The sequence below is a fragment of the Neophocaena asiaeorientalis genome, unplaced genomic scaffold, assembly GCF_003031525.2.
Source record: "Neophocaena asiaeorientalis asiaeorientalis breed wild unplaced genomic scaffold, Neophocaena_asiaeorientalis_V1.1 scaffold149, whole genome shotgun sequence".
Taxonomy (NCBI): domain Eukaryota; kingdom Metazoa; phylum Chordata; class Mammalia; order Artiodactyla; family Phocoenidae; genus Neophocaena; species Neophocaena asiaeorientalis.
The window spans coordinates 2219633-2229577 of record NW_020174442.1 but is presented as its reverse complement, the minus strand read 5'-3'; the positions used below and the strand labels follow the sequence as shown (position 1 = coordinate 2229577).

The following is a 9945-nucleotide window of genomic DNA, read 5'->3' as shown; positions in this document are numbered from 1 at the left end:
AAACATGACAAAAACTAGATTTGACTGTTCAAAGTTCAGGATTGCTATTCAACAAAGTATACTATAGAAAAGTTAAGAGAGAGTTGAACAAATGAGAGAATTTGCGGCACATCAAACTGACGAGGGAGACTAAAAAGGAAAAGGTAGTCAGCCCAACAGGAGACATAGAGAAGTGTAAAGGTGGACAGCTATAAGCAATAAGACCTAGGTTTATATGGTCAGATTGGCTAAAAATGAATAAATAAATAATAGCTAGTACAGGAAAGGATGTGGAGAAATGGGAAAACTCAGCCACTACTGGGGGCCATCTAAAGTGGAATAGTTGTCCTGGAGAACCATACAAAAATATTGCAATTAAACATCAACATCCTATAGCCCAGCATTCCCACCGACCAGAGCAGAGGAACCCTCCAACAGGGCTTTAAGGAGGCAGGTAAGAGGATGTCCATCACAGCACTGTTGGATGCGGCAGGGAGTTGGAGGTAACATGAAGGGAATGGAAAAGGAAATGGAATTCCAAGCAGTCATTGGAAGCAATAAACTAGAGGCACATGCAGACAAATCTTAAAAACATAGTGCTAAGGTGGGAGGGGGGGTGGGGGAGAAGAACGAGATATACAGCATAATCACTTTTATGTAAATTAAGGCATATACTCACAAAACAATATGTTTTGCAAAGATATGTCCATAGTCAGTTTATATGTCAAAGGTATTAGAATGAGTAACTAATGAAGGAAGGAGATTAAAGTGGAGATTAGGAATGAAGAGGAAATTATTAAAAAACTAGAAGCTGAGAGGCATCAGAATACAGTGGTTAAGAGCAGGGACTCCAGAGCCTGGGTCTGAACTCCAGCTCTCCCCCTTACTAGCTCTGTTTCCTTGGGCAAATAATTTAACCTCTTTGGTTAAGCTTCTCCATCTGTAATAAGAGTCTGGTAGCTAATCTCCAAAGATGGCCCCAAACAATTCTGCCCCTCCCTGTATGTGCAGGCAGCACCTCCCATCAAGAGGAGAGACCTGTGACTGCTTTGACCAATAGGACCAGAGGAAGTGATCCTCAGGGACTTCCAAGCCCAGGCAGGAAGCAGGAGAGAAGCTTCTTCCCTCTTGGAGCCCTGAGTCACCGTGGAAAGAGGGGCCATTTAACTGAGATGTCACGTGGAGAGAAACCACAGGAGAAGCACCTGGGCCATATGACTGTCTGAGACATACAAGTGCGACCAGAAAAGGCACTGCCCACAGACTGCCTGGCTGAGCCCTAGCCATCCCACGGAACAGTGAGGTGCCATAGAATGGTTGTTTGAGACCACTAAATTTGGGGGTGTTCTGTTAGGCGACAATGGATGAGGTCATTGTAAGGATTAAAGGAGGTAGTTTTCAAAGTGCTGAATAGCGCATGGCTCGTGGGAAGTGCTTGGCTCTATGTACACATTTGTGGAATAAAATAGAACAGGGATTTATAGAGGCTGACGGTGACAGAAACCGTGTCCTGGGCTAAAGTATAGGAGTAACTCAATTCTTCGCACCTGGTGCCCACAAATAAGATAAAATAAAACCTACAATAGGTCCATCTATTCATTTCCTTGATAGGGTAACTGTGGCCCAGGAGGTGAAAAGTGTATCCAAAAAAAAGTTTTTCAAAACGACACAGGCCTCCCTGAGCTCATCTCTTCTGCTGTCTTTGTGCCCGGAATTCAGAGCCTCCAAGAAGGCACTAGATATATGAGCTCAGTGACTCACGAGTCCCTCATTTCTGGGAACACAGACAACTGATGGACTATATTTGTTTTCCTCTGCAGCGCTAGAGCCAGAACAAGCACATTTTTTATCCGTGATGAATTCTCAATTAGCCATAGGTTCTAGTATAAGGAAATGCAAGGATAAATGAAATCCATGCGTAATTCAAAGATCTCAATCAAGTCAGTCATTTCAACCTCCAGAAGGATCTCTTACAGTTCTTTTTACTCCCAAACACAGTGTGCTCAATAAATGTGTTGATTATTTAAAATTAATCCCTCTTCGTTTTGAAAAGGATTTAAAACCGTTTATGGTCCTTCAAATCATTGATCAAAGTCGTTTGTCAAAACCCAGGCGATCGCCCAGACGTTAGCAACAGCGAGTGGAAGGAAGTGGTGGGAAGGGTGCTGATGTTCATGCATGAACTGCTTACTGGGCACCTTACAAACCCTACAGGGACTGACTGTCTGAGGTAGGTATCGTCCCCATTTTACAGAGGCAGGAACTGAGGCTTACATAGGTGGGACACCGCCACTGGGACACTGCAGAGCCCGATTCAAACTCAGGTAGCCTGACTCACAGCTGGTCCTCTCCCACTCTGTCCCACCGGGAAGCAAAGATCCAGACTCACCCCAGAGCAACTCAACAGCAAGGGGAAGGCAGTGTGTCCCAAAGCCACAACTCCAAGACACCAAGACTTCTGTAAAGTCAGAAAAGGTGGACTGTGGAACCTAATAGCCCGTGTATTTCTGCAGAACTGACACATTTTGGAGAGGGTCTGCAGTTTAGAGCCGATTTCTCATGACTGTGGCCTCCGTGGCAAGAAGCCTCCGGCTGGCAGCCTGCAAGATCCTGCATGTGCATGGCTGGGAGGGATGGCGTCCAACCAGGTCCATCCTGGTCCCAACCTCTCCACCTAAAATAATCCCGAACCCCGTCCCCACCCACTGACCCACTTCCCATCCCACGTAAGCCTGCAGAATCACAATCTGTAATTCTGATCCAGCACGAGGGCTGCCTGCTCTGTGGCTGGTCTGCAGGGAGCTTCTGGGAAGACATTGGATGAAAGCGGAGAGGAAGCATGTGCTGCCGATTCCCTTCCCCAGGTTGCTTCCTCCTCTGGGTCTTTCGGCCTGAGGACACCCCCTGGGAGGGCAGGTTGAGGACAGAGGTTTTGTGCACACCAGGCCTCTCTGTAAGCCGCGTGAAGCTTCGGGGCGAGGCAGACCCGGGCCGGGCCCAGGCCAGTGCCAAGAGGGGAATGAGAGGCCCCAGGGTAGGGAGACTCCAGCCGGCTGGGGCCCCAGTGCAGGTAGCCAGGCTGCTGGTTCACTTCCATTTTCTCCTTTGGCTTCTCCACGTCCTCAGATGAGTGACTTACACTGAAAATAAAATGACTGTGGCTACAGTCCAGCCGCACGCAAGTGGCCACCCTGGGTGCGTGGGGCACAGGGAGGGAGACCTGGACACCAAAGACAAATACATGCAACTTCCAAGTCATGCCATTTATTTTTCCTTAATTGGGCTTCACAGCCCATCTGAGCTTCTGCTTAGTTCTCTGAGGAGCCGGAGAATTCGTGTGAATGCTCTGTGTCCCTGTCCTTCCCCAGAAGAGAAACAGGCAGGCACGTGAGTACACACAGGGGCCAGTGAGAGTGCCCTGCACTTGATTCTGTTACTTTCCTCTCTGGCTTCACTGTGACACACGTTTGTCTCCATCTAATATTCTCAAGAAAAATGGTCCAGACAGGATACGGCGAGGGACGCGGGGAGAGGACTGTGTAAAGGGGTCGATGGAGGGAAGCAGTGAACCAGTAGGATCATTTACCTGCCCCTCCTCGTTCCTTTCCCTGTTTCATTCTGGATCTTTCAAAAAGAAAGAAGCAGAGAGAGCGAGAGAGAACAAGGCTAGCAGGACCACTGGTGACTCATGCAGCACCCCGGTTAGCAAATGCACCTACCTTCGGACAGGTGCTGCGTGGCTTGTCGACACACACAGAGCCTGGACCGAAGCTCCCGCTGCCTCTGTCCTCTTGGCTGGTGTCTTGTGCTTATGCTGCAGTTCCCGGACTCTCCCACCTTGAATGACCTCAGGGTTAAAGGGCCAAGAGGGGATGAAGTGTCTTGCAAGAGCTTTCAGAATCCCAGATGGGCCCTGGTGCTGTGGAGATCAGAGTCTCTCACTGGGCAGCGAGGCACTGATGCCTCCCTTGGCCACCAGGGTGTCCTGCCCACCACCCCACATGCAACCCACTCCTTGCACGTGGACTCTGCTTAATTTCCCAGGGTGGGAGTGTGCACTGCGGGGAGAGAGGCGTGGCTCAGGCACAGTACTACCGTGCCAACCTTCCCAGCCCGGAAGCCCCAGCGAGCTGCCGGGGAGGGACCTGCCTGCTTTTGATATTTTGCTTCATTACATCTCATCTCATGAACCAAGACAGCAGGAATTTTCTGCAGCCAACCAACCTCAGCAGGAAATGATCCCGGGAAGCTACTGCTTCCTTAACTCATGGAAACAACAGGGAGGAGCAAGGGCATGGTTCCCTCATGAATGTTTGCACCACTCCGTTGAGAGGCTGGTTGACCAGACAGCTCAGGGACCAAGGCTGGGTGGACATCGTTTGTCAACTATATTACAGGGCTGCAATTCACACGCTACCAAGCCGGACTCTTGGCTCTGGAAATTTAATGTGTGACAGCTGCGTGCAGCCAGTGGTGTCCAGCATTTTAGAAAGGTCAATTAAGAAATGGTTGATGGTGGTGCAGCTAATGACAGCCCAGAGGGGTGAGCAGGGCTGAGTAAACAGAAGGGCTGAGACATATATTACTGGAATTGAAGTGTCGAAGTGAAGCGTGGTGGGGGGAAACCTATTGTCACAGGCCATAAAGCACATCTGAGTTTTGCAGCGGAGAGCAGTACAGCTGTTTCTCTCCCCAGGCAGCGTGGGGAGCGGTCTGTGAACGGAGGGCTCGCCAGACAAAGGCGACACCTGCATCAGCTTGATCCATCTGCAGACAAAAATCGTTACCCTCCTCACTGCCTGTTCCTTTGCACTTCCTGGAGCACGAGGCAGACGCTGGAGTGATAGTTGCAATGTGGGTCATGTTCTAGAAATCCATATTTTAAGCATTCCCCAAAGCTGGGCTCCGTCTTCTCTTCAGGGCTGTGGGTAGGTGGGCGGACGGGAGCCTGAGTGCCAATCTGAGCGAGTGCTCTCCTCAGACAGCATGTCTGCTCCCTGGCTTCAGTGGACACACAAAGGCAGGGAGCAGTCTAGACCCTTTACACTGCGATGGATAAAAGAGGGACATGGAGCCCTTAGAAAAAGCCTATTTCAGCCTGTGACAGAATTGGCTCATGGTTGGGGGAAGGCACTGCGTGGGGCCTTTTTCTCTGTTTTTTTGGAAAATCAGACAAAGGGGTCTTAGACTGCTCGGACAGGCTTTCTTGGCCACGACTACCTGTCAAGCCGGAAATTCGGCAGAGCAATGGGAATGCTAATTGATATGCAAAACAGGTCCAGGGTTCCTAGAAATGTCTAATGATCCTCCAGTTCAATGCGAATGAAGGATTAAGACATGCGCTAAATGAAATGGGAATAGGAACACCAACCTTTTTGCTTTTGCTTTTTTTTTTTTCCTTTTTCAAATCTACTTTGGGAAACTTCACAGGTTTTGTGATTAAAAAAAATAGTATTGCAATCAGTGGGGGTTTGTCTTTCACACACTGGATATTTATTATTAGAAAATAGCTTCTGTCAGCTGTCATTACCAAACAAGTTGAAAGGAGCGTGCTTCTCACCATAAATTGTTTTTCTCCTTAATGAAATTTAAGTAAACAGTTCACTGTGGGGAGAGCTGCCACGCTTGTTTTTCCTTTAAAAACTGAATAATTAAATGAAGTTGAGTACAAAACATCCTTCAAATATGACTTGTCCTGCAGCTGCTACGCTGTCCCCTTGAGTAAGGGGCATGGAAGAGATGGAAAAGACACTCAAGCTATCAAATTACCCCAAAGAATCTACAGTAGAAACTGGGAAACAAACCAACGAATCCAAACAAAACCCATCCAAACCAACCATGAAATCAGTTTTAACATTGGCTTTTCAACTTTGATTATCATCTAAGTTTAATATATATATATATATATATATTTGAAATAGTAATAAAAAAGGAAGAGTTGAATTGCATCCTTAGCAGGACAGCCTTCCTCATATGTTAAAGAGGTGTTCGGAAAATTCCATACAGTATCTGCTAAATGAACATGTTTGGCAGCTTAGCAAATATCATATGATTGCAGCATCCATGATTTGAAGTCAAAGAGCGATTTGCTTTCTGCAGGCGGAGTCTGTTGCTCAGGGCGACATGATAACATGGCTCTGGATGTTCTTCGACCCACGGGCTCGAGGAAGGGTTTCGGGGTGGCCCAGTGCAGAAACTTCCAAACCCCAAACAACAAATCAACCAACCGAACACACAAACATCAAACAATCGTCTCCTTTGAGTTCCTCTTGACAGAGTGGAGGCCCAGCAAGGACTTCTGGTTAGAAGGGACGTTGACAGACTTTGGAATGAGGAGAATCACCCTCTGATTGGTCCGACGCCATTCATTGTACAATCGACAGTGGTACCTAAATGACACCTGGGGTCAGGAGAGGAAAAATAAGGGAAGGTTTCAGGTAAGCGGAAGCTGATTATCAACCCAAACAACATACACGCCATTTAAAACAGCTCCAAACAGCAGTACAGCGGGGCAACAGCTGGGGGGAAACTGCTGTAGCAGGCAGCTGAGCGCTGGGAGACTGGCCCCAGCCACAGAGCACCCACGTATGAACAAGGGGCAGGTCTCCCTCGTGCCTCTTCAAACTGGGTAAAATCGGAGTATTAATAGGAAATGAGGTTCTTCCTGAGTTTGGATTTATTTTCAGGATAGCGGTCTGGGCCCCAAAGTGTCAGTGGGGAAGAAAGTTGGCTGGGGGCAGCGGGCAGAGTAGGTACGGCGCCAGCCCTTGCCCAGCTGTGGGACTAGGCAATGTGCCTTTCTGGTCGTCAAGTTTCTCTCTGTTAAATGAGAGGGATGCTGGGGCTTCACGCACCCTTCTGTAGGTTGGACACTGCACAACTCGAAGGACCCCATTCACGGTATGATAGGAAGAGCACCCTTCGTACTGTGCTGTGGACAAACTGAACAGCTGTACTTGGCGGCCCCTGTGGGTGATCCCCATTGCCTCCAGCTCAGTCCTTCCGTGGCGTCCAGTGGGGAAGCTTTGGCCTGGGCACCAACTCCGCTGATGAGTTCTTCCTGAGCCAGTGCCTGTGCCCACCTCAGCGTGGCATCAGTGCCCTGTACACCACGGCACTTGTTTCTCTCTCACCCTGCACTAGAAACACGTTGAGGGCAGGTCTTGTGTTGTATTCATCTTGGCATGCTGTGTACCTATCACAGTGTCTGGCGCTTAGGAAGCTGCTTAGTTAAGTTCACTGAGTGAATGGATGCGTGACGAAGTATCCTGTACCTTCTAATTGCAACACTGCTTTAGATTTAGGCCTCTCTTACATGATACAGGACAGCACGAGCAGTAAACGCATCATCAACTGTGACATAACTTGCCCCCAAAGTGCTTGCTTCTTGTGTAAATAGACTGGAATGAGATGCTTACATCTGTGGTTTGCTTTGGAGAAGGCTGGCACAAAGCACTGACGAACCGCCCAGGAAATTCAAATAATCTGTCCTTCTGAAGATGTACAAACTGCCTTTAAAGGTGGAAGTAGGTTCTAGTTTGAGTATATCCAGATAACTAGGTAAGTGCTGGGGAGGAAGGCGCCCATGACCTGAGAGTGACAAATTATCCAGGTATGGGCTGTTTAACCACCTGGGTTGTGTGGGTCATGTTGACCCTGGTACAGGGCCTACATCGGTCAAAGAGTGGGCTGACCCTGTGGTTTGGGCTCGGTGTTTCTGGAAGTAGAGGAGAATGCAGGCCCTTGATCAGCAAGGGCTTGTCTGTCTTCATGGCAGGATCATGAAATCCAAGGCCACTCAGATTTCTGAGGCTAGAAAGCAGATGCCACAGGCTGAATGCCAGAGAGATTTGAGTATGAAAATAAAAGCTTTTAAACTCACACAGATGTGCTTTTCTCCAAGAGGCTCTGAACATGCCAAAGTGGATCAGAGGTTGTTTTGTTTTTTTTTTTTAAGTTTGATTCTCTTTTATCTGTTCTGTTCTGTCCTGCTGCTGCTTGGTGCTACTCAGGAATGTAAGAGGCAGGCTGGAAAGCAGGCTGTTCAGGGCCAAGGGCCGGGAAGGTGTACGAAACAAAGTACTAATGAAGAGCTGAGGCAGTACAAGAAGTCTGGAATCTGGAAATATTACAGGAAAGCTGGATTTGAAATCAAGAGTCCCTTCGTCCGGGATGTTAAAGAGCTGTGCACGCTCGGCGTCTTCAGTAAGCAGCAGAAGCAGCTGCACCTGTGCGCAGGAGGGAGCAGCCCGAGGGCTCCGGGCGGGCGGGCGCACCGGGCCGAAGCCCCATCCTCTACTGATGTCTCCGCGACTTTGGGAGGGTTGTTTGCTGCCTCCAAGTCCTGGTGTCCTCGTTTGTAAACTGTGAATAATGATATCAGAGAGAATGCACAAAGAGCACTTAGCCCAGTGCCACTGCCACACGTTACTGTTCTTGGCCTGTTATTTCTGATGGGTTAAATCTGGAAAAGAAGATAACTTTGTGACACTCCTTCTTGGATACAGGAAACTGGGGGCAAAAAGAAAAAGAGAGGCTGGGCTATTTCCTTGAAAGCCCTGCTCTCAGTGTGCCCGTGGAGGCCGTACCACCTGGGAGCTTGTTAGAATGTGACACCTGTGGGCTCCGCCCAGACTTACGGAATCAGAGCGTGCATTTTAACAAGATCCCCTGGTGATTCGCACGTAAGTTCAAGCCTGTGAAGCACAGGGAAACGTGGGGAGTCCATGACTTAGCAGGTCTCGTGGTTCCTTGGCCGGGAAGTACAAAAATCAGCCCGCTTGTTCGGACAAACGAACGAGATCTTATTATGCATTAATCTATCTTGATTGCTGTTCACCACCGTGTCTGCAGGCAAATTCAACCAATAAGAAGAAAGCATCATGAAGATGACGCTGCATCGGGGAAAATAAAGGAAGGTAGGTGCAGGGCAGAGGGACCATGGGTTTGCAGTCGCCCTGGGTAGTCCTGGCTTTGGTCTCTAGGAGCGCCAAGACACTCCCTCCCCTTGGAAGAGAAGAGGAATAAAGCAGGTTTGATTTAGAGAAATAAAGAGGCAGTGAGGAAAAAATAAACAACATGAAGGAAGAAGAAGCTATGGCAATAGTAACACTGGGAACTTCATTTAGATATTTCTTAAATTTCTGAGGTTTTAAAGAAAGAGGGTGAAGAAAGAGCACAGGGCCACTATTCTAAAAACACTACTCTTTATGGGATGGGTTTCTTGAAGTGTCTTCATTTCTTCATCCAAAGGCTATTTATTAACCTCCTGTCACGGGCAAGGTCTGCACAGAGAGCTGCGGTCATGTGCATGGCACACAGAGGGCTGGAGCATATTAGCATCACCTCTCCCTGAGGAAGGTGATGGGCTGCACTGAAGCTTTGCTGTAAAGTCGCAGCAGGCTTTGGGAAATCTCATTATGAATTTCGATTCTGCCCTCTCGGGAGTTTATGGTGTGACGGAAGCATATTGGTGGGGCCAGGGCTTTGGCAGCTGCCTTCCCAGAACTAGGCCCAGCTCACTGACCTGTGATGGCACTGTGGAAGAGAAGAGGGCGGCGTGGGTGTGAATCAGCCACACCAGGTCGTGCTGGACACCCTCGGGGTGTGTCTAGACCCGCCCCACAGTGAGCCTTGCCGGGACAGTGTTCTGTGGGACCTTCCCCCTTCGTAAAGAGATTTTAAATGATTAACCCGTGGGACTGGGAGTCAGCCAGTGGAGCCGGAGCATCATTCATTTCATCCTGTGATGTAACTGGTTTCTGGGCTGGGCACTGGTTGCATCAGCGATGTGGCGGATGGTGGTACCTCCTGGGGGTCACTGCACGTGGGCATCGCTACACTGGGTTAATGCACATCCTATGTGGACACTTTCTAAATGCTTCATGTGGACTCAGTTCTCACCTACTCTTCTCGTGTCCATGGGCTTCAAATCGTTGGTGACATGCACAGTGACTTTTCTGGGGT

General features: G+C 48.8%; 1 protein-coding gene across 3 annotated transcripts in view; it reads right to left on the bottom strand.

Annotated features, from left to right (window-relative positions):
* Positions 1-3310: 3310 nt before the first annotated feature.
* MARCHF3 (membrane associated ring-CH-type finger 3) overlaps positions 3311-9945 on the bottom strand; it is a 150329-nt gene continuing 143694 nt past the window's right edge. Inside the window, exon 5 of one of the 3 annotated variants that reach the window (XM_024757186.1) lies at positions 3311-3816. In XM_024757186.1, the coding sequence (XP_024612954.1) occupies positions 3682-3816 (135 nt within the window). In that variant the 3' untranslated portion in view covers positions 3311-3681. Of the gene's footprint in view, positions 3817-5445; positions 6380-8660; positions 8827-9945 lie in introns of those variants that run through there. The other 2 variants (XM_024757185.1, XM_024757187.1) reach the window with 2 other exon arrangements.